The following is a 25,353-nucleotide window of genomic DNA, read 5'->3' on the forward strand; positions in this document are numbered from 1 at the left end:
GGTGGATTAATTTCTTAAAATTTGACGGAAATTGTGCAAGCAGTTGTTTATTCGAAAAGGTTTAGACATGCATACAGAGAATTGTAGAATTTTCGTGTGATTGTCATTCTTGCAATTATACACGTACTCGACTGTGACGTTGCCTTTCTCGTTAGTCCCATTAACCATTTCCAAACGATGTGACAGAGGCAGTGTACGGTACAACAAGAAGTGTGAGCCAGATGATATCATTCACTTAGAAAGTCTACCATTTCATACAAGCAACCCTTTGAGCCTGAAACTTCATCCAGACGATCATTCATCTTCTCACAAGCCTGGTGTTGGCTTCGTGGTTAGGGTGGCTGGCTTAGGATCTTAAGGTCCTGAGTTTGAGCCCTGTTGGCTGCTGAATTAACAACAAATGGGGTTGAATCAGCCTGTCATCCTTCTGAAGTCGGTGAAATGAGTACCAGTGTACTGGTAGAGGGGCACAGCATCAGCAGCACAGCTGCACTTCCAAGAAATGACAGCTACCCTGACAGCCAAGCTGCCATATGCAAGAACAGATTCATCTGCTTGTGTGTTGGTATATATATATATATATATATATATATATATATATATATATATATATATATATATATATTTAAAGCAACTAGATTTCTCCTTCCATCCCTCTGTCTGTCATGATCTTTTTTTTCTGGATCATTATGACATTACATCCAGCACTTGGCTTGGCCTCTATGGACATGCACGTCATCCCAGCGTCCAGCAAACACGTTCCGTGGCTTCAATTATGGCAATTGAACTTGATAACCCGTTTATTTGATTGTGACATCCTTAGGCGATGGGCTAAATGCCAGATGCTTGGTGTAGGAAGATGGACAGCGTTACGTAAGATGGCGGTGTAGTAAGATGGCGGTGTAGTAAGATGGCGGTGTAGTAAGATGGCGGTGTAGTAAGATGGCGGTGTAGTAAGATGGCGGTGTAGTAAGATGGCGGTGTAGTAAGATGGCAGTGTAGTAAGATGGCGCTACGTCTGAGACTTCATTACGGCGGTCGGTCGAGTGCAAGGCTTGGCCTTCACGGCGGAGTATAATTCATGACTCGATGAAAATTGCATTTTGCAACTTGAAAAAGATCGAGACGACATCACATGTAATCCCTGGGAACTTAAAACAAATTAATGATATTGTCTTTTTTGACGAATAAGTGTGCACATTACTGAAATTCACCCCCCCTTGCTGGGTTCAAGTCCCCCCCCCCTGCTGTGTCTGTAATTTGTCCCCACCATATTTCTGCAGGGCAATCCAGGTCCGCCAACAACCCCCTTCTGGTAAAACTACCAAAATCACGAATCACTGCTCACCTTCACTCTTTCATTCCTCTTTTTTCCCGCCTTTGGAATAAACTCCCTCACTCTATTCAATCCCATTCTTCCCTCCAGGCCTTCAAAACAGCTGTTCACCACCACCTCTTATCATCCCCCATCCAAATCCTCTATCTTTTCTACCCCCATTAATCCACCTCCTTCAAGTTCCCTGGTTTCCTTCCTGAAAGTCCCTGTAATGTCCATCTTGTTACCCGTGTTTCCCGCCCATTCCTCTCCCTTCCACAGATTTAATGTCTCTTCCCCACTGTTTTGTCCTTCCCACTCCCGCCCCTCTTGTCTCATGCCCCCCCCCCACTTGCTGTGTGTTGTGTGTTAGGGTTCATACAAGCCTCGACAATGTGTGCAAAAAAAATAATTAATGCTGGGTTCTTTGCAGTAAACAAATCGTTTCTGGAATTAAATAAATTTGCAAATATTGATTGTCAATAAACTATTACTGTAGTGTAACGTACACAAGTTATGTTGTTCAACTGCCATCAGTGAAGCAACGAGTTCAATGCTGGTATCTTTAAAAAAACGAGAACATCAGGTATAACTAGCAGATACCCATCTACGAATATGGGGGACAGGATGGATCACAATACTCGGTTACGGTAGTTTCTTTGGATGTTTTGCGGCGCATTCAACAGCTCAGTTCATATTGGTGGTGAGTCTGGGTGCCCATGGTAGTGTTTGAGACCGGTCGCTTTAGATTGTTGGCCTTGACATATAGTGCCGGATGAGTAACACGAACAATTTGACATATTCATCGTTTCTATATTACCTCCATCAACAGATGAACAACATGGCAGGATAAAAGTCATAAATGCTGAGTTGAACAAACGTTCTGAACTCATGGACTTAGTTAAGCAAAACACGTCGTCTGGGACCTGGCCGTCGGTTTGCCGCCGAATGCTGCTGATTGTGACGTCATCAATTCCATCTGAAAATTCTATTCGATTTTTTTGAATCCGCCGTCACCTGCGTAAATACATGGAACACATAATGTGAAGATTTCGGAAGTATGAACAGGATATGTTTGGAAAAAGGTGTGTTGGAAGTTCCAGGCTTTACGCCCATTATATTATAATGACTGGTCAAGAGGATAGGATGGATATAAAGTCCACACCTTTTTTTTTTGACCGACTATAAAGTCAGTTTTTGACTGACAGTTGCAACTGAGATGGTTTGTCTGAGTTTAGTTTTAGTCAGTCAGGTCCATTCTGATACGTTTTGAGGAGGTGCGGATCGATAGGTGCGGAGTAGAGCGTGCCCAAAAACCAAAAAGTGTTGTTTCACACCATGCTGCAGCTTGAGTTGAGTGTTTCATATGTGTATCGCGCTTCTTAATGTAAGGTTTTAATTTTGCTAAAAGGTAATCAAACATTTCAGAAGTCATTTAGATGCGGTTCATAAAGTTGTTCAGGTCTTCCACCTGCAAGTACTTAAACATTTGGCTGTAACTGCCTCTTTCAGTCTGATTTTTTTTCCTGTTCTTGAATCTAAACTTTGTTCTTTCCTTGAGATTAGTCTTTGTTAATCACACATGCTGCAATTGCATACAACTAGCAGAGTACCTGCCCTAAAACCGATCTTGTTCCAAGCATGCAACATGTTCTACTGACTCATACCCTTATTTTGGTGGTGTATAGGTACCTGGCAGCTCTGTATAGACAAAAAAATAAAAAAATAACCCTGGTTACATGCATGAAGCAAAAACATACCAACTGCTTATAATTCAGAACACCTCACTGCACTGGAAAACGTGGGGACAGGAATACTGTACAGTAAATGGTAGAAACTTGTAATACCCTCCCCCACCTGATGGCGGCGCTACACGATACACATTCACTTCGAGAATTTGCATCCCCCAAGACTCCTGGCAAAGATAAAAACACCCCCAATACATTAATTGGGGTCATGCTAATCCTATGTAGCACGTCTGGATGTAATTGGCCCAGAACTGTAGGAGTAGAGTGACAAATAAACAAGCAAACAAACACATGAACACCGGTCCGTGAATTGTAGGAAGGATTATGCACATTTCCGAAGATTTACAACATTGCACAACAATCACACAAAAGCGAGAGTGAAAATTAAGGAGACAACTGAAATACTCTAGACACTATGATACCTGTTAGTTCTAACAGTCTATACCTGGGATTCTCAATTTGTCAGTTACAAACGATAACCTGGACAACACTTTTGAGTTTAGACATTGTATTAAAAAAAACAAAAATGAAAGGCCTATTTGGTGTTTTTTGAAATACCTAAAAAACACAAAGAAGGGCCTCATTTGTAAAAGGAATCTCACCCATGGACTGATGATTGAGATTCCTTTTTCACATTTATCCTGCACACTCGACCTGAGACCTTCACCAAACCATTATGGAATTGCACTAATATTTAATAACCATTGCCGCTGACATGGTGTGAAATGATCTACCTTCCTACCTCCTCCTTTATATTTTACCTAGAGCTGCATATTAGAATCTGGAAAAAATCACGAAACCACCATAGAATTGCATGAAAATTTAATCAACTCTACTTCGACTCAGCCTGAATCAGGCTATAAACTATTTGCCATTACTGAAAAATAAACTGACTTCCTCCTCCCTAAAGTTATTGAGTTGCTATTAAAAAATTACGTACTCATTCCTGGGGCCTTCAATTGCAAGAAAAATTAATCAACTTTTCTGGGACTCAGCTGAAACAATGCATTTTCAAGTTATCAATTGGATGGAAAAACAAACAGATAACTGAGGAACAACATAGTGAAACCTCCAGAAGTGAAACATCTCACTAACTAGAGAAAATAAAATGGCCATCTATTTTCTTACAACACCCATAATGTATCAAATATACAAGCTTTAATCTGAGCATGAGATGATGTTAAAATAATAACACAAACTTTTTGCAAAAGAGCTGGTTAAATTACAGAGGAGATTATGTGGATGTCACAATAAAAGTGTTGAAAGTATTAAAGGGAATTTATAAATCGGATGAAAGTAAAGTTTTTGAATTGGTAGAATAGAGGGCAGGTTGGCAGGATGGCCTAAAGGTACACACATGTGCCTCGATAGCTGTTTATCCTGGGTTCAAATCTTGGACCATCTATGAACTGTCATCCATGTGTTTCATATGCAGGGTGATTCATCAATGTGTGTGCTGACCCTCAGATGGACGTTAAACTGGGCTTCCCTTCTGCCAGAATTAGTTGGTGGATGTTAAGGATCCCACGGTGTCCTTTGTGAAGAGATTCCAAATTCCTGCCCTGACTTCTTCAGTTGGAGTGGTGACCAGACCAGGATTGTGGCCTCGTAACTGCTTTGGCAGCACCAATACTCTGCATTTTGCATAGGGCATGGTACATGATTGATAATGATGATGACCATGACAAGAGGGCACAGATTGAAGATTAAAAAGAAAAGCAATTGAAGGTACATTCAAAGTACACCGCCCCCATGCCAAATAAATAAATAAATAACATACCTTCCAGCACGTGACATTGCTGGGACGCCTTTGGTGACCGGCGATTATGCCGTGCAGCACATGGAGATGGAAATGGGAGGGAGCGGTGTACAATAATTGATTGATTAATTGATTAATTGCATAATTAAAACAAACAAGCTGGTAGGCGACATGGCTGCTCGCTCTAGATGGAAAGCTGGCCGACGCGACTAGCCGATATTCATGTACATGCTATCAATCAATTTAGCACAATAAATATGATTATCACAGCCCTCTTAGTTTGCGCCCAGAAACCCGCCTTGTGAAATTTCAGGCATGTTTCCAAAGAGACTCTAACAAATGGCAGCCCTGGTAATTCCATTTATCTATTCGCTAAAGATTTTATTTTTTTTATATGATGCTGTAAGACATTCTCCTTGGGCACAAAAAAACAGGTCCCTCGGAGGTCCAGTTTCGGAGGTATTGATTTTTTTTTGTACAGTCCACAATAAGTGTACGATGTACGATAAAGTATTTTAGCTGTTGCTAAGCAACGGAGGTGTGCATAGCAACCATTCATTTTTGTGTATATGCTCGCCACATTGTACACATTTCACCCAAGTTTCATCAAAATCAGACTCTTTCTCTTTGAGATATTCGCAATTAACCGTTTCTGAAATGTTCGACATGTACTTGCCCAAAACCTATCTCCTCCTACAAATATTTTTTGTTAGGGCTGCAAATTGGCATGAAGGGAGCTAGATAGATTGCGCACAGAACTCTAAGCTTCGATTTTTTTGATTTTTTTTTCGATTTTTTTTGACCACTTTAAAGGGCCGTTGCTATGCCGTTGCTAGGGCCCGGGGTCCCATATTCGAAAGCACACGATTCCCACAAATATTGGTCCTACCTACCAAATTTCATTGGAATCGGTTGAGTGGTTTAGCCCCAAGGCTTGACCAAAGTTTCGCGGACAGACAAACAGATGGAAATGTCCAGAATAAGGGTGCTCTAAGAGCAGCCAATAATCAATCAATAATCAACTAGACGGGAAGCACTCGGTAGAGTGCAAAACCTCCGCCGTCAATACTGCTGGGTCACTTAAGTGAACCTGATATCCTATTCATTGCTGGTCAAAACGAATCAGACTCTACTGAACCACGATTGAATAAACTAAACTAGATCTACGCGCATGTAGAAATGCCAAAAAAAAAATCGAAATTTTTTTGAAAAAAAAGTTGCAAAATTTCGAATTTTTTTTTTCTCTAACTAATTTTTTTTGGGGTGGGGGGGGGGGGTTGGAAATCACTTAAAACATGTAAAAATGCAAAAAAAATTCAAATATTTTCAAATAAAATCGAAATTTTTTTTGAAAAAAAGTTGCAATTTTTTTTTTCTCGAACAATTTTTTTTTTGGTTGGAAATCACTTAAAACATGTAAAAATGCAAAAAAATTCAAATATTTTCAAATAAAATCGAAATTTTTTTGAAAAAAAGTTGCAATTTTTTTTTTTTCTCGAACAATTTTTTTTTTTTGGTTGGAAATCACTTAAAACATGTAGAAATGCAAAAACAAAAATTCAAATATTTTTTCAAAATGGCCGCCATAGCGGCCATATTGGACTTTGGACCAAGTCCAAAATCTAATGGCATGATCCTTGGACCAAACCTAATCCCCCCACCAGGTTTTGTCGAAATCCGTCCAGGAGTTTTTCTGTAATACTGTTCACAAACAAACAAACAAACAGATAGGGGTGAAAACAGTAACCTCCATCCATCTTCGATGGCGGAGGTTAATAAATCTACGGATAATGGCAATGTATGTGACACAATCGGGTGCATGCCACATCAGTGTGACCGACCACTCCTTGGCTTTTATCACAAGATCTTGGCTATTCGTTGTTCACCTTGGCGTCTTCGTTTTCTATAGGTTTTCTTGGCGTATAGGTTTTCTATTATCATCGCTTTTCCGAAACCTTGTGAATTCTTGGTTTTTTTCATTGGCTCACCTTGGCATTTATGAAAATGAGGAGTGGTCACACTGTGCCACATGGATGACATGCGTATATGAGCCATCATAGCAGTGGCCCATAACGGCGCTCTTCCTAGTGCCGTTCCAGTTCACTTTGTTCCCAATCTCATACCGCACATGTATGAACGTATAAGATACCCCATTGCAGAAATTTTTTTTGAAAATCATCCCAACCTCAATTGTATGTTTTACTAAAGTATTTATTTGTATCTACATGACTCGTGAACCCGTTTGGTTCCTGTTGCGACAGCGGTTGATGAAAAAAAAAATCATTTCAACAAAAAAAGAATAAACCAATGTCATCCGCAGGGTGACCCATATCTTGCCAAAAGGTGACCACGTGTGACTTCTTTAAGGTCCCACTGAAGTGAACAGAGCTGCTATCCACCAGGAGCGACTCCTTGAGGAATATCTGCCTACGAGAGATTCCGATGAGAATCGTTCTAGAGTAACCATGAAAAATATGCGTTTGCCTCGTAACGTCACCAAATGACGACATAATGTCTTAAGCTTGACATTTCTAGAAAGCACTCATCGAGGCGTTCAATTTGAGGTACTACACGATATGGTTCCTAAAACTTGAAAATTTGACCTTGGGGTCAAATATGTTTGACCTCAGGCGCTAACCATGAAGGTCAAGGCCAATCGCCACCAAAAATTAATCAGCTGAGCACCAGACCATGAACTATATTCCCATGAAGTTTGAAGAAGATCCGATCAAAATTACTCAAAAATAAGGGTTTCGTCGACTCCCCTGATTTGCGACAATGACCTTGACCTTTGACCTTGACCTTCAAAATTTTATGCGCTGAAAGGGACCTCTATAGGCCTCTGATATGCGAAGTTACAAAAATTTCCAATGATAACTGTGCTCTGCAGAATTTTTTATACGTGATTACAGACAAACAAAAAACAAACAAAAAAAACAACAAAACAACAAAAAAAAAAACACAAGCTCACTAACATATCTTGCAAAATCTTCGTTTTGGCAAGATAAAAAAGATAGCTCCAGCGAACTATACCGCTGAGTTTGTTTCCATTGATCAAATACTCCCGAAGAGTACTTGACTGTATCGGGAATTAATTTTTAAAATCATTTTTTCGTTGCTCGATTTGAACGAAACTTGATACTGCACACCGCAGGCGAATGGTGAGTAAGTTGGCACTAAAATTTATGCGCTATCGTGTCCTGTTTTGGCTGTATTTCGGGAACATACATACATACATGCATTCATGCATACATACATACATACATACATACATACATACATACAAAATGAGGGTTTCAGTAATATATAGATAGGATGGATAGATGGCTACTTGTCAACACAAACTTGGGGTTTTGTTCTGCTGTTCCATTAGATATGGTGCAGGCACCTAAAACGACAACAGTCAAATACATTGAAAAGCATTATTCCTCTCTAAGCTGAATTGGAGTGGAAGTACTGTCTGAGGAACTGATCTGACAAAGCTCACAAATACAGATCAAGAGGTACGTACACTACCTGGATATTGGTGCAAATAGGTTATCAAACAAGAGAATGAAACCAATGTGCAAGGCAGGTAGTCAGAAAAAAATGAAAAAGCAAATGGTAATATAAATTAGGAAGTGATATTAAAGCATCAGAGGAATGCAAGCACTGACAAAAAAAGAATGTAAAATGATGGTGAATTTTACAATGCGATATTCTCACACGAAACACTCCACTTGGTACTCTTTGAGCCGAGCAATTGCTCTATGTGCTCCAGGATAACCGCAAGCTTTCGTTGCTGTGTTGTGCTGCAAAAGGTGATGCCTCCTGCATGAAGCTCCACCGCCCCAAGTTTCTCTGCAAACAATGCAACGGACAATAAGGAGATATGTGCAGATCAGACTGTTATTACCTCAGCCACCGAAGGTGAAAGAGGTTATGTTTTCACCCCTTTCTGTCTGTTTGTTAATTGCTGGAATCCTTTGGATTTCGGCAATTATGTTGGTCGGTTGTGTGTGTCATTCTGTATGTCTATCTGTCTGTCTTTTTGTGTGTTTGTTTACCCTGTAGCAGCCACACCGTTTCAGCGATCATGACCAAACTGTGTACAGACGTCGGCCATGGACAACTTAGATACTTGTCGTTTTTGGTGAATCGAGGTCAAAGGTCAAGGTCAAGGTCACCGAAAAACCGAAATTCTTATTTTCGCAATAACGTCTGCTAAAATGGTCATATCGACTTCAAACTAAATCCAAAATGTGCATCTTCCAATACTGCATCCAACCATATGTCTCATTGGGGTGTCACACCAACACCCTTATTAGCGGCCGGGGGTCGAATGTCAAGGGGGTTGGGTCAAAACTTTCAAACTGCGATAAAAACGCCATTTCAAGTCCGATTGACCTCCAAGTTATGATCATGACCAAACGAAGTGCTATAACTCATTAAACAGTCGCACTTTCTTACGAAGCAGGACATCTTCATATTTAAAGATCGGGGTCAAACTTAACCCAGAAACATCAACGGTAAATTCATGAGCATTCATGGGACGAATAACATCAGATTCCTCTTCCGAGGTCACACTTTTACAATGTGCCTCCAGCCAACAATTTGCAGGGTGTTTACAAAATCCCATTACCCCTTCCGCAGATCCTGATACATCTTGCTATAATTCACCGTCCGTCCGTCTGTCTGTTCCCAGGTACCGAAAAATGGCTGAACCGATCGCAACCATTTTTTGGGTGTGTAATCCTGGGACCCGGAGTAATCCGAACCGGAGTTGGTCGTCGGTAGTTGGAACTCTACTGCAGTCAGAAGAGTGACCCGGTTCGAGCAAGACATGCCGAGGGCGTGGTTTCCCCGGTGGTCAAAATCGCGTAGTTAATTAGGTAAATTGGTTTTAGACAAACAGACCCTACGCTACGCGGTTGAGTTATTGGCGTCCACGGTCGGTTCAGCGACCCACCAGCTCACGGGATTATCCGGAGCGACGGCCTACAATTCCGGCGAGTCTGGTGGGAGATGGCATAACCTCCCCCACCTGGCGGTTGTTCTCGCCACTGACCCCCGGCCCACAACAATATATATATATATATATATTTATATATATTTATATATATATATATATACATATATATGTATATACACACACACATACATATATACATATATTTTCATGGTCTGCACATGTATGGGATGCACGTCCGTTTGAGATCGGGTGTGAGTGCTTTGTCACGTTCCATACATTTTGACCTACATCTCCACCCGATTACACTTGCCTTCTGTTTTTTTAGTTTGCATTGGCAGGAACAATCGTCTGAGTGGCAGATAGGCTTTTGTTCTTTGCAGATTATGCGGTCTTATTATGTGAGACATAATCTGCGGCTGATGCTTACCATAACAGCCAGAGGGTGCTAATAGTATAAGTATATCACAACCCCTCTTCCCTCCTCAGGTATCCTCTGTATTATGTAGATTCCCTTGGAGTTAACACAAACAAAAAAGTATGCACAGGAACATTTACCTATTAAATGCTGAAGCACCAACCCATCGTAAAAATCGCCACTGATTGAACGAACCTTGATTTCTTCCTCCTGGAGCTGAGCATTCACCCAGTTGAGTAATACCTGCAGATGTAAGAATTAGTTCCTCACCATGTGTGTGAAATTTGAGTTGGGGTCTGTCTTTTTAAATCCTTAATGTAATCCAGTGTCATCTCTAGAGTGGGTGTGGAATCATAATGTCTGTGCATACCTCTTGCAAGAGGAGCATCTTGGGATCCTTCCTGGCACTTGGATGCAAAATGATTCTCCGGTTTTCATCTGAGTCAGACAAACATGGTTTTCAGCCTTGTTATTCATATCTACACAGTCTCAATTTTTTTTACAAACTCAAAAGGGAAAATAAACAGGCAATTGAAAAATATTACTTGTTTGTTTTGCCCTTCCTCTCCTTCCTCTTCCTCTTCTTATTCCCTGCCTTGGCCACGATATTCCTCCACTTCCCTCTGTCTTCATCCAACTGTCTCCACTTTTAGACCACCCAGACCTTACGATATGCCTCCTCACACAATCCTCCAATCTCGACCGTAGGTCTCCGTGTTTTCTTCCTACCTTGCTGCCTCAACCTATCGACTCTTTGCCATTCTCTCTTCTCCAATCCATACCAAGTGTCCAGCCCATCTCAGCTAGCATTTCAACAATCTCCCCATAAAACTCATTTGCACACCAATCACCTCCCTCAGTTCATCCTCATCCTTCAATCCACTCTCTTCACTCCTGTAATCCTCCTTACCCAGTTGTTCTTGCAAACCTGCAGCCTCTGTTATTGTCTGTCTGTCTGTCTGTCAGTGCCACTGCCTCCCAACCAGAAAGGTAGGCCAGCGTTTCACACGACATCAGAACCTTTACTCTCAATTTCCTTGATATATTTCTGTCTGCCATTACTACCTCCACCCTCCTCCACACATTCATACCCACCTGAATCCTCCTCACCTCTGCCTCGGACTTACCATCCACAGTTACTGGTTCTTCCCAGATACTCAAACCTATTTCTCTGCCTGATCTTCCTCCCATCTAACCTCTAACATTTATTTTCTCTGCTGCCTGACCCACATCACCTCGGTCTTCTCCACACTCAACTTCGGCCCATGCTTCCAAAATGTCTCTTTCACTCCCCCAGTACCTCCTGCATCTCCCGCCCACTCTTCACCACAACAGCCAGATCATCCACATGCAGCATCCTCCCCATACTACCCCTTATGTTCACCTTCCTGCATACCAACTTCATCACCATGATAAACATGAGTGGGCTGAGAGAATTTCCCTGCCTCAAACTGACCTTCACACTGAACTCCTCTGACATCCCATGACCAATCAAAACTCTTCCTTTCGTTCCCTTGTGCATCCCTTCCACCAACCTAACTTCTGCTTCTGGCACTCCCATCCATCTCAGTGTCACCATCACCATCTCTCTCGGCACAGTGTTGTTGGTCTTCTTCAGGTCCTCAAATCCCAATGACATCTCACCTTGCACCTCCAACCTCTTCTCCACCAGCTGTCTCAGCATGATCATCCCCCTACCCTTTCTAAACCCCTGCTGCTCTTCTCTGATCTCCATCTCCACACTCTTCCTAATCCTCCCATCCAGAATCATCTCCAGCACCTTCATTACATGACTTAGGAGCATAATGCCCCTGTACTTTCTCGGATCTTGAACATATCCCTTCCCCTTTCATAGCGGCACAATGAATCCTGTCTTTCGCTCCTCCAGAATCGAACCCTCTCTGCAACATACATTCAACAGCCTCTTCGTCCAACTGACTCCAACGTCTTCTCCTGCAATTATAATTTCTATGCACACCTCACCAATGCCTTGCACTGTTCCTTTCCCCATCCTTCTCAACGCCATCCACAACTCTATGATCTCCAGCAACTCCACTTTTCCCTCGACATAACATGGTAGCTCCAGGTTGCCATTGCTTCTTTCCCAGTCAACAGCTACTTGAATTTAACTTTAAACTAAATCGCAATGGAGAACATATTAGACCCCATAAAAGTCTTTTATGGAGTAATTCCTTTGAGGCAAAGAGCGAACCGTTTGAAGGAAGCAGTTTCTTAATTTGAGTACAATAGTAATCATTGCACAAGATGTTGATCTCAATATATTGCTATAAATATTATTACACACTGACACACTCACATTTGCTGAAATGTTAAGGCTACACACATTATCAAACAATTCAACCACTTGAGGGACACGCATTGACATACAACAAAAAGCTGATATATTTTTACAACAGTCAAAAGGATGAGATCACCCAGACCCAGTCATATGAATTATTGAGCAGGAATGACTCAGAAGTTTGGGTGCCAAGTTTCACAAACAAGCATTCTAATCAATTGAGGTGATCAGCTATAAAAGACTAATTGCAGGAATGGCACTTTCCAAGACAAAGAATCAAAGAAGAAAAACTGTTCATAAAGAAAAATTGTAATACATACAATCAACAAGAGACTTTCAAAATGACGAATGAATGCCAACGATGTCTTTAGCGCATGAGCTGTGTGTGCGTTTTCATTGACTTGTTTCCTGATTTTTAGGACACTTTTAACTTTCCCTTTCCAGCGTGGAACTTTTAACCTTCTGTTTCTATCATGGAACTTTTAACTTTCCATTTCTAGCATGGAACTTTTAACTTTCTGTTTAGAGCGTGGAACTTTTAAACTCTAATTGAATGCATGGAACTTTTAACTTTCCATTTCTGGTGTGGAACTTTTAACTTTAATTTAAAGCGTGGAACTTTTAACTTTCCGTTTTTAGTGTGGAACTTTTAACTTTCCGTTTTTAGCGTGGAACTTTTAACTTTCCGTTTTTAGCATGGAACTTTTAACTTTCCATTTGTCGCGTGGAACTTTTAACTTTCCGTTTCGAGTGTGGAACTTTTGACTTTAAATTTCTAGAATGGAACTTTTATCTTTAAATTTCAGGCATGGAACTTAATTTTCGTTTGGAACTTTAAACTTTCCGTTTCTCGCATGTAACTTTAAACTTTCTGTTTCCAGCATGGAACTTTTAACTTTAAATTTCTCGGATGAACTTTTAACTTTCTGTTTCTAGCGTAGAACTTTTAACTTTCCTTTTCTAGTGTGGAATTTAAAATTTCTGTAGTGGAGCTTTGAACTTCAAATTTCTCGTGTGGAACTTTTAACTTTCCATTTCGAGCATGGAAGCTTGAACTTTAAATTTCTTCCATGGAACTTTTAACTTTCCGTTTCTTGCGTGGCACTTTTAACTTTTTTGTTTCTGGTGTGGATCTTTTAACTTTCTGCTTCAAGCTTGGCACTTTTAACTTTCCCTTTCTAACGTGGAACTTTTAACTTTCTGTTTCGAGTGTGGAACTTATAACTTTACATTTCTAGCATGGAACTTTCAGCTTTCGCATGGAACTTTTAACCTTCCGTTTCTTGTGTGGTATTTTTAACTATCCATTTTTGGCGTGGCACTTTTAACTTTCCGTTTCCTGTGTGGTACTTTAAACTTTCCATTTCTTGTGTGGTATTTTTAACTATCCGTTTCTGGCGTGGAACTTTTAACTTTCCATTTCTTGTGTGGTACTTTCAACTTTCCATTTCTTCTGTGGTACTTTTAACTTTCCATTTCTAGCATGGCACTTTTAACTTTCCGTTTCTTGCGTGGCACTTTTAACTTTCCATTTCTAGCATGGCACTTTTAACTTTCCCTTTCTAACGTGGAACTTTTAATTTTCCGTTTCTTGTGTGAAACTTATAACTTTAAATTTCTAGCATGGAACTTTCAGCTTTCACATGGATCTTTTAACTTTCCGTTTCTTGTGTGGTACTTTAAACTTTCCATTTCTTGTGTGGTATTTTTAACTATCCGTTTTTGGTGTGGCACTTTTAACTTTCCGTTTCTAGCGTGGCACTTTTAACTTTCCATTTCTAGTGTGGCACTTTTAACTTTCCGTTTCTTGTGTGAAACTTATAACTTAAAATTTCTAGCATGGAACTTTCAGCTTTCACATGGATCTTTTAACTTTCCGTTTCTTGTGTGGTACTTTAAACTTTCCATTTCTTGTGTGGTATTTTTAACTATCCGTTTTTGGTGTGGCACTTTTAACTTTCCGTTTCTAGCGTGGCACTTTTAACTTTCCATTTCTAGTGTGGCACTTTTAACTTTCCGTTTCTAGCGTGGAACTTTAAACTTTCAGTTTCTCACATGGAACTTTAAACTTTCCGTGTCTAGTGTGGAACTTTTAACTTTCCATTTCTAGTGTGGCACTTTTAACTTTCCGTTTCTAGCGTGGAACTTTAAACTTTCAGTTTCTCACATGGAACTTTTAACTTTCCGTTTCTAGCGTGGCACTTTTAACTTTCCATTTCTAGTGTGGCACTTTTAACTTTCCGTTTCTTGCGTGGCACTTTTAACTTTCCATTTCTAGCGTGGCACTTTTAACTTTCCGTTTCTAGCGTGGAACTTTAAACTTTCAGTTTCTCACATGGAACTTTAAACTTTCCGTGTCTAGTGTGGAACTTTCAACTTTAAATTTCTCTCATGGAACTTTTAACTTTTGTGTGGAACTTTTAATTTTCCGTTTCTCACGTGTAACTTTAAATTTCCGTTTTTCACATGGAACTTTAAACTTTCCGTTTCTCGTGTGGAACTCTCAACTTTAAATTTCTAGCATGGAACTTTTAACTTTTGCGTGGAACTTTTAATTTTCCGTTTCTCGCGTGTAACTTTTAACTTTCTGTTTCTCGCGTGGAACTTATAATTTTCTGTTTCTCGCGTGGAAATTTTAACTTTCCGTTTTTTGCGTGGAACTTTAAACTTTCAGTTTCTCGCATGAAACTTTAAGCTTTCCGTTTCCAGCATGGAACTTTGAACTTTAAATTTCTCGCATCAACTTTTAACTTTCCATTTCTAACGTGGAACATTTAACTTCCGTTTCCAGCATGGAACCTTGAACTTTAAATTTCTCGCATGGAACTTTTAACTTTCCGTTTCTTGTGTGGTACTTATAACTTTTCATTTCTTGTGTGGTACTTTTAACTTTCCGTTTCTTGTGTGGTACTTTTAAATTTTTCATTTCTTGTGTGGTACTTTTAACTTTCCGTTTCTCGCGTGGCACTTTTAACTTTCCATTTCTAGCATGGAACTTTAAACTTTCCGTTTCTCGTGTGGAACTTTTAACTTTAAATTTCTTGCATGGAACTTTGAATTTTCCGTTTCTCACGTGGAAATTTTAACTTTCCGTTTCTCGCGTGGAACTTTAAACTTTCAGTTTCTCGCATATAACTTTAAACTTTCCGTTTCCAGCATGGAACTTTTAACTTTAAATTTCTCGGATGAACTTTTAACTTTCCATTTCTAGCGTGGAACATTTAACTTCCGTTTCCAGCATGGAACCTTGAACTTTAAATTTCTCGCATGGAACTTTTAACTTTCCATTTCTAGCGTGGAACATTTAACTTTCCGTTTCCACTGTGGAACTTTTAACTTTCCATTTCTCGTGTGGAACTTTTAACATTCCGTTTCTAGCGTGGAACCTTGAACTTTAAATTTCTCGCATGGAACTTTTAACTTTCTGTTTCGGCGTGGAACTTTTAACTTTCCCTTTCTCGTGTGGATCTTTTAACTTTCCGTATCTCGTGTGGAACTTTTTAACTTTCTCATTCTAACGTGGAACTTTTAACTTTCCGTTTCTTGTGTGAAACTTTTAACTTTCCGTTTCTGGCGTGGATCTTTTAACTTTCCTTTTCAAGCGTGGCACTTTTAACTTTCCGTTCCTTGCGTGGCACTTTCAACTTTCCGTTTCTGGTGTGAATCTTTTAACTTTCCGTTTCTAGTGTGTAACTTTTAACTTGCCCTTTCTAACGTGGAACTTTTAACTTTCCGTTTCTTGTGTGAAACTTATAACCTTAAATTTCTAGCATGGAACTTTTAACTTTCGCATGGAACTTTTAACTTTCGCATGGAACTTTTAAATTTCTGTTTCTTGTGTGGTACTTTTAACTTTCCATTTCTTGTGTGGTACTTTTAACTTTCCGTTTCTCGCGTGGCACTTTTAACTTTCCATTTCTAGCGTGGCACTTTTAACTTTCCGTTTCTCGCATGGAACTTTTAACTTTAAATTTCTCGGATGAACTTTTAACTTTCCATTTCTTGCATGGAACTTTTAATTTTCCGTTTCTCGCGTGGAAATTTTAACTTTCAGTTTCTCGCATGTAACTTTAAGCTTTCCGTTTCCAGCATGGAACTTTTAACTTTAAATTTCTCGGATGAACTTTTAACTTTCCATTTCTAGCGTGGAACATTTAACTTTCCGTTTCCAGCCTGGAACGTTGAACTTTGAATTTCTCGCATGGAACTTTTAACTTTCCATTTCTAGCATGGAACATTTAACTTTCCGTTTCCACCGTGGAACTTTTAACTTTCCGTTTCTCGTGTGGAACTTTTAACATTCCGTTTCTAGCGTGGAACCTTGAACTTTAAGTTTCTCGCATGGAACTTTTAACTTTCTGTTTCTGGCATGGAACTTTTAACTTTCCCTTTCTCCTGTGGATCTTTAAACTTTCCATTTCTTGTGTGGTACTTTTAACTCTGCGTTTCTGGCGTGGCAATTTTAGCTTTCCGTTTTTAGCATGGCACTTTTAACTTTCCATTTCTCGGGTGGGACTTTTACCTTTCTGTTTCTAGCGTGGAACGTTTAACTTTCCATTTCTTGTGTGGTACTTTTAACTTTCCATTTCTTCTGTGGCACTTTCACCTTTCCATTTCTAGCGTGGAACTTTAAACTTTCTGTTTCTCTTGTGGATCTTTTAACTTTCCGTTTCAAGCTTGGCACTTTTCACTTTCCGTTTGTCGCGTGTAACTTTTAACTTTCCGTTTCTCACATGGAACTTTAAACTTTCCGTTTCCAGTGTGGAACTTTCAACTTTAAATTTCTTGCATGGAACTTTTAACTTTTGCGTGGAACTTTTAATTTTCCGTTTCTCACGTGTAACTTTAAATTTCCGTTTTTTGCATGGAACTTTTAACTTTCCGTTTCTGGTGTGGAACTTTCAACTTTAAATTTCTTGCATGGAACTTTTAACTTTTGCGTGGAACTTTTCATTTTCCGTTTCTTGCGTGTAACTTTTAAGTTTCCGTTTCTCGCATGGAACTTTAAACTTTCCGTTTCTAGTGTGGAACTTTCAAGTTTAAATTTCTAGCATGGAACTTGTAACTTTTGCGTGGAACTTATAATTTTCTGTTTCTCGCGTGGAAATTTTAACTTTCCGTTTTTCGTGTGGAACTTTAAACTTTCAGTTTCTCGCATGTAACTTTAAGCTTTCTGTTTCCAGCATGGAACTTTTAACTTTAAATTTCTCGGATGAACTTTTAACTTTCCGTCTCCAGCATGGAAACCTTGAACTTTAAATTTATTGCATGGAACTTTTAACTTTCCGTTTCTGGCGTGGATCTTTTAACTTTCCTTTCCAAGCGTGGCACTTTTAACTTTCCGTTTCTTTCGTGGCACTTTTAACTTTCTGTTTCTGGTGTGGATCTTTTTACTTTCCGTTTCTAGTGTGTAACTTTTAACTTTCCCTTTCTAATGTGGAGCTTTTAACTTTCCGTTTCGAGTGTGAAACTTATAACTTTAAATTTCTAGCATGTAACTTTTAACTTTCGCGTGGAACTTTTAACTTTCCGTTTCTTGTGTGGTACTTTTAACTTTCCATTTCTTGTGTGGTACTTTTAACTTTCCGTTTCTCGCGTGGCACTTTTAACTTTCCATTTCTAGCGTGGCACTTTTAACTTTCCGTTTCTCGTGTGGAACTTTTAACTTTAAATTTCTTGCATGGAACTTTTAATTTTTCCGTTTCTCGAGTGGAAATTTTAACTTTCCGTTTCTCGCATGGAACTTTAAACTTTCAGTTTCTCGCATGTAACTTTAAGCTTTCCGTTTCCAGCATGGAACTTTTAACTTTAAATTTCTCGGATGAACTTTTAACTTTCCATTTCTAGCGTGGAACATTTAACTTTCCGTTTCCAGCCTGGAACCTTGAACTTTGAATTTCTTGCATGGAACTTTTAACTTTCCATTTCTAGCGTGGAACATTTAACTTTCCTTTTCCACCGTGGAACTTTTAAATTTCCGTTTCTCGTGTGGAACTTTTAACATTCCGTTTCTAGCGTGGAACCTTGAACTTTAAATTTCTCACATGGAACTTTTAACTTTCTGTTTCTGGCGTGGAACTTTTAACTTTCCCTTTCTCGTGTGGATCTTTTAACTTTCCGTTTCGCGTGTGGAACTTTTTAACTTTCTCATTCTCACGTGGAACTTTTAACTTTCCGTTTCTTGTGTGAAACTTATAACTTTAAATTTTTCGCATGGAACTTTCAACTTTCGCATGGAACTTTTAACTTTCCGTTTCTTGTGGGGTACTTTAAACTTTCCATTTCTTGTGTGGTACTTTTAACTCTGCGTTTCTGGTGTGGCAATTTTAACTTTCGTTTATAGCATGGCACTTTTAACTTTCCATTTCTCGGGTGGGACTTTTAACTTTCCGTTTCTAGCGTGGAACGTTTAACTTTCCATTTCTTGTGTGGTACTTTTAACTTTCCATTTCTTCTGTGGCACTTTTAACTTTCCATTTCTAGCGTGGAACTTTAAACTTTCTGTTTCTCTTGTGGATCTTTTAACTTTCCGTTTCAAGCTTGGCACTTTTAACTTTCCGTTTGTCGCGTGTAACTTTTAACTTTCCGTTTTTCACATGGAACTTTAAACTTTCCATTTCTTGTGTGGAACTCTCAACTTTAAATTTCTAGCATGGAACTTTTAACTTTTGCGTGGAACTTTTAATTTTCCGTTTCTCACGTGTAACTTTAAATTTCCGTTTTTTGCATGGAACTTTAAACGTTCCGTTTCTGGTGTGGAACTTTCAACTTTAAATTTCTAGCATGGAACTTTTAACTTTTGCGTGGAACTTTTAATTTTCCGTTTCTTGCGTGTAACTTTTAACTTTCCGTTTTTCGTGTGGAACTTTAAACTTTCAGTTTCTCGCATGTAACTTTAAGCTTTCTGTTTCCAGCATGGAACTTTTAACTTTAAATTTCTCGGATGAACTTTTAACTTTCCGTTTCTAGCATGGAACCTTGAACTTTAAAGTTCTCGCTTGGAACTTTTTAACTCTCTGTTTCTGGCGTTCAGCATTTCCAGCTTGGAACTTTTTAACTCTCTGTTTCTGGCGTTCAGCATTTCCAGCTTGGACCTTTTAACTTTCCATTTATCGTGTGGATATTTTAACTTTCCCTTTCTAGTGTGGATCTTTTAACTTTCCATTTCTCGTGTGGAACTTTTTAACTTCTCTTTCAAATGTGGAACTTTTAACTTTCATTTTCTAGCATAGAACTTTAAATTTAAAATTTTTAAATATACTGATTTTGGCTCACCTTTTCCCATGTAAGTGAATGGGGGATTTTCAGCGATTCATATTTTTTTTTCCCCTAAAAAGTAAACCCCCTTTTTATCCCAAGGTATATTAATTTGACTCCCCTTTTCACCTCGGGGAACTTTTCAAATAACCAATGCAACAAGATAAAGATTTGTTCAAGTAGTAATTTAGTAATGTGATTTGTTAAATGTGATTCGAAAGAAATATCTGAAACATGTAAGCCTCGGGACACTCTTTTTCAAATAACCAATGCATATTGTTTAGCTCACTCATTGAACCTATAAAGATTTGTTCATTCTCAAATTCCTTCAACAGTTTAATTTTCTTTGCACAATAATCCCCATCTAAAATATTTAAAAATAAAACATTTGAGTCTTTATATTTTTTAAGACACCCCTTTTGTGCCATTACGAAATGATAAACTTCTCTTAATGCTCTTGTTTGACCACCCCCTGAGCCACATATCATTTTGAGATTATAGTAAATTGTTTTTTCATTGTTCAATTGATAACCATCAAAGTTTTCAGTCCATTCAAGGATATTTATTTTTTTCTTTACATCCTCGAACTTAGTAGTTTTTAAATTGATTGACTTATTTGTTTTATTTACCTTTGTTTTAGTTATTTTTTCAATAAGACTTATTTGATATTTTCCACATTCATTATGTTTTCCATTTATATACCAAGACTGAGATTTTCTCCACTCTTTAGTTTGATTAATACTTGGTTTGACCATTTATATATTGTGAAAAAATGCGGCGGTAGCCCTTAAAAACCCTAACCCATCTTCCCATAGTTAAAACACAATCTATTCTATACACTCCATCATGGAATATCCATATGGAACACAATCTATTCTAAATCTATCTAAAATAAATCTCATCATCAAAGGCTCCTAATGCCTTTATATTTACTTCTTCACTATATATCTTATGTTTATAACTTCTTATTGTATTCATTTTCCTATATTCTTCTTTCTTATTCATCATACAATTATAATAATTTCTAAAAGTTATTGATTTCTTCATTACAAATTTCTTTATTCCCTTTAACCTCATCAATCTGATCACCATACTTATAAGCATATGCCTTTGCTCTCAATCCAATAAACTCACTCATTACTTTTCCACCCAACTCATCCTTAAACTTACCAATAACCTTTTCATTCTTTTTGGAAAATAACTCACTCTTCTTACTAAAATTCCTTGTATCATATACTCCAACATTTTTCTTCATATCTTTATAAACATCATCAGTTTTTATATCTTGGATAAAACTATCAGTGTCCATTTACAACAATGAAACATTTTCGCCATACTCTTTCTTTCAGCCATTTTTCAAATAATCATACATCAATATCTTTGATAAATGAAGAACTGCTGTTCCAATATAAATTGGTTTATCCATTACAATACTTTCATTTTCCATATGAATAGCAGAAAGGTTCTCTGAAAAACCTCTTTTCTCTCAAAACTTGGTTTATTTATCAATCTAGAAGCTTCTTTCCAAGATGTTGCAAATCTAATGTTTTGCCTGTTTCTAACATTTTCCATTGTCTTTCCAAAGACAGCATTATTCATTAATTTATAGAATTCCTCTTCAAATTTTACTTTTGTATTTGTTCTCAGATCTGTATTGAATTTAATATACTTTTTCATCCAAGGACTTTGTTTAAATTTTAAAACTCTATGAATTTTAGCGACTCTCAATCCTTCTCTCAAAAACTGTTTCAAGCTTCTCTGATGCAAAACATATCCCTCTTTATCATAGAATGTTGTTAATAACTTTTCTGTTGATTTGCCTTTAATATTAAAACTTTTATGATAATCACTTTACCATTCTTTCTTTGGGGTTTCTTTCTCACATGCAAAAGGAAGGTCTTTATGCTTATTATGAAGCTCACTTGGGTACCTCAAATCAACTTCAAAATAATAACCTTCTTCTTCCTCATTCAATTCCTCTTGAGAAGAAATAACAATATTCATCAAAGCCTTTTCATAATCCTTTTCTTCCACCCACTCTAATTTACCATAAGGCAGAGATTGAGACATTGCCCACCCATACAAATTAGTAGCATCAAAATACATCAAATAACTACTATCTTTTTCACTATCATAATTTGGAAGATATTTATTATTTGCTTTAGCATATCTTTTCGAACATACTTGTGATATTCCACCTCTCTTAGACTTCTCAATCATCAAAAGCATATCTACATCACTGATTAAATCCATATCTTGTTTTATCATTTTCAACATTGCACCCCAAGCTAAACCAGGAGCTGTGAAATAGTGGACAGGATCTAATCCATAACAATTTTTATTATGACAGAGTGATCGAAAAGCTTCAAACACATCAGCAAACAATAAAACATCTGTTTTTAGATACAAATCATGATATTCTCCAAGGTTCTTTATCTTAAATATTTTCCAAATTTCTTGTGCGTGTTTATATTCCTTATCACTTATCTCTTCTTCATAAAGGTTATTATAGAAACTTTCTTTTGAAGGAAATTGTGTTTCTTTAAATCTCATAAATGAATCCATATAATCTTATGGATAAATAACCTTTTTTGTAAGAATTTTCTCTTTACTTTGAATTTCATTCCTTGTTTGAATTTCCTCTCCAGTTAGAATTCCCTCTTTAATCAGAATTTCATCTTTCATCAGAATTTCCTCTTCAGTTAGATTCATTGTTTGAATTTCCTTTATAATTAGAATTTCATCTTCAGTTAGAATTTCTTCATTAATTTCCTCATTAATTAGAATTTTCTCTTTACTTTGAATTTCCTCTTTAGTTAAAATTTCCTCTTTTGGAAAGAATGAATTAAGATTTGGAAAAGACCCCGTGGAGCTTAGATTTGATGCGAGGTCGGCAAGTGGTGTTCCCATAAACTTGTAAGAATCTAGAAACCTAATACGAGTTAATGGTTTTTTGAATATCATTTTTGGAAGTGAAATATAATTTTGACTTGTATTTGTTATGGCAGAAATATTCCCTGGTGTTTTTGAAAGTTCATTTATAAATGGATGTGTATCATAGTTGGCGCTGTTGTGAAGAAAGACTGGAATAAAAGAAGGTAATTTATAATTAAGATTACAACAGGAATGAGTGGGACCTCTATATTTACCAGTAAGATGACAATGATCCCTAACTTTTGACTCCTCAATTTCCTCCTCACAAATATGACATATTGTTCTTTCTAAATTCTAATTTTTCTTCTTCGGTTAATTTCATCGGTTCATTTATTTCTTTCATTAATTTCGTTAGTCTTATACAATCCTTTTCTAATCGTTTTGCAAACTCTTATGAAGCTTTTTTTTCCACTCTAATGTTCAAGTTTATTATACTTTCCTCCAACAGATGATTTGATATAATAACAGAAACCACAAGGGATATGTTTTTGATATTTATTTGTATGTGATTCTTTTGGATTAGGAGAAGCAGTATTTATCTTTTTTAGGATACATTTAAAATCAGCGTATATCAAAAATGGGTGCATGATAGATTTATTATAATCTTCAAAATAAATCTTTTCACCAGGTTTAGACATTGTAATTACAGCTGATTTATGATTACTACAATATTTTGAATGTTGTTCTAATCGTTCTTTCGTATGAAATGAATTAAGACATCGCTTACAAGGATATATTTTGTTTGATGTTCTGAATACCTGAGAAGAGATTAATCTTGATAAATTATTGATGTATGTACAATGTGAATTCTTTCCAACACTAAAATATAAAAGATCAATGTGTGTTTCTTCATTTTTATAGTTGTTTGAAATTTTTAATATTTGAACTTTGTTTGTATCCATTAATCCAGAAACATTAATAGAAAGATTATTCTTTTTCTCAAATTTAGGAATATCTGTTCGTGGCATTGGGAATTTAAAATCTTTAATGTCCAAGGTATTCTCATATTTCATATATTGTTTTACTCTTTCTGAATTACAATTTGGTGAATGTAAGTGAGCAAAAACAGAGCAGAGAAAACATTTATTATCATTGTTCTTAATATTAACAACTGCCTTCTTTAGTTTTATTTCTTTTGGTAATTCAATATAAGAAGAAGCTTTAAGAGGGTTTGATTTTAGAATGTGTATATCTAAAAAGATGATTTTTAAAATATTAAATCCACTTCCTACCACTGTATTATCAACATCCTCCTCTTGTCTTGATAGTTCTTTATAAACCCCACTATTCAAAAAATCTTGAAATGGTGTTATAAAATGAAGATCTATTCTCATATAAGGAGTTTGTTCTTCATCTTGTATTTTCATATTCATTTTCACGCCCATATAAAACTTTAAAGTTTTCATTTCTTTTAATGTCTTTTTAATAACCTTTTCAACATCAGGTTTCACTATTTCAATTGATTCAGCTATTGATGATGGACCGGGTTCTCCAAATTGAAAAATCCTTATTTTTATATGCCCTTTAAATGCCCCATCATTGTTTTCAATATAATAGTCTCCCTTTACTTCAAACTCATTTTTCTTGTGTTTTTGTGATTGAAGATGTCTATTATAACTACTCTTCAAAACATCCTTTGAGCAGATATCACAATGTTTTCTTTCCAACTCAAGAGGAGATATTTGATGAAATATATTAAATGTATGTTTGGTTTGAAGGTGTTTTTTGTAATATTTATATTCGTGATTACAAACATCGCAGTATGTTGTATTCACCATATTTATATCATAAAACTTTGCTTAAACTAAAATTTTCTTGATGAAAATTTCGTTTAATTTATAGGTGAATCTGTGCTTAAAACCATTTTATCCTCCAACTTTTTTCATTTAATAAATACAATGTTTCAAGACACAAAAGACAAGTTTCAATCAATCTCTTCATTTGTCAAAGATACTGAGAAATATGTCAAGGATGTAAAATTGAACAAAGATAAATATAACAACTATTGGATAAAAACAATTATGGTAAATAATGGGTTCTTCAATTTCCTTCAGTGGAAGGGCTTTTTGCATACCTGGAAGAACATCAATTAAAGTATCTCTAACAAAATTTTCTCCTCTCCATCTGGTAATATATTCAAAACTAGAAAAAGCAATGAAACAAGAAAAAGTATCAAATAAAAACCTTATGGATGAAGCTTGAGAAAGAAAAGATAAGACCATCTGTAATATGTAAGGAGAAATTTGTATTTTTTTCAACAACCCTAAAGATGTAAATCCTGATGAAATAAAGGATGTTAATATATCAGGTGAAATGACATTTCGTTCAATAGTAGTTAAGGATCATTTTAAAATTACCTTTAATATAAAAAATGTTGTAGTTGAATCTGGTAATGAAAAAAAGTAGATAGATATCAATGGTAATGTTGTTTCTACTAATTAAATACGAATCAATATTCAACTGAAGATTTTGAAAGTATAGATGATTCTGAAGATTAATTTTAGTTTAAGTAAAGTTTTACTTTATAAATATGCAAGACTTCCCTGATTCTCCATATGACAAATTTGAGAATTGTCCTGCGTGTGAAAGACAGGGATTAACACAGAGTCAAAAGCCTATAAACAATGTATATTCTGCGATTATCTTATAATTAATGATAATAAAAAATATAAAAA

At 36.9% G+C, this 25,353-nt stretch overlaps 1 protein-coding gene and 1 long non-coding RNA gene across 5 annotated transcripts in view; one reads left to right on the plus strand and one right to left on the minus strand.

The window, feature by feature from the left end:
• Positions 1-25,353, minus strand: part of LOC147024334 (gamma-parvin-like) — a 123,092-nt gene that overhangs the window by 21,325 nt on the left and 76,414 nt on the right. For all 4 annotated transcript variants that reach the window (XM_085884153.1, XM_085884155.1, XM_085884154.1 and 1 more), the window contains exons 3-5: positions 10,559-10,626; positions 10,329-10,431; positions 8,528-8,662 (exon numbers count right to left, since the gene is read on the minus strand). In XM_085884153.1, coding sequence (XP_085740279.1) covers positions 8,528-8,662; positions 10,329-10,431; positions 10,559-10,626 — 306 coding nt within the window. The remainder of the gene's footprint in view (positions 1-8,527; positions 8,663-10,328; positions 10,432-10,558; positions 10,627-25,353) is intronic.
• LOC147024335 (uncharacterized) overlaps positions 1-25,353 on the plus strand; it is a 42,255-nt gene that overhangs the window by 5,771 nt on the left and 11,131 nt on the right. The gene's annotated exons all lie outside the window — the stretch shown is intronic.

Source organism: Eptatretus burgeri, chromosome 6, assembly GCF_056783735.1.
Source record: "Eptatretus burgeri isolate ZD-2024b chromosome 6, Ebu_testis_v1, whole genome shotgun sequence".
Lineage (NCBI taxonomy): Eukaryota > Metazoa > Chordata > Myxini > Myxiniformes > Myxinidae > Eptatretus > Eptatretus burgeri.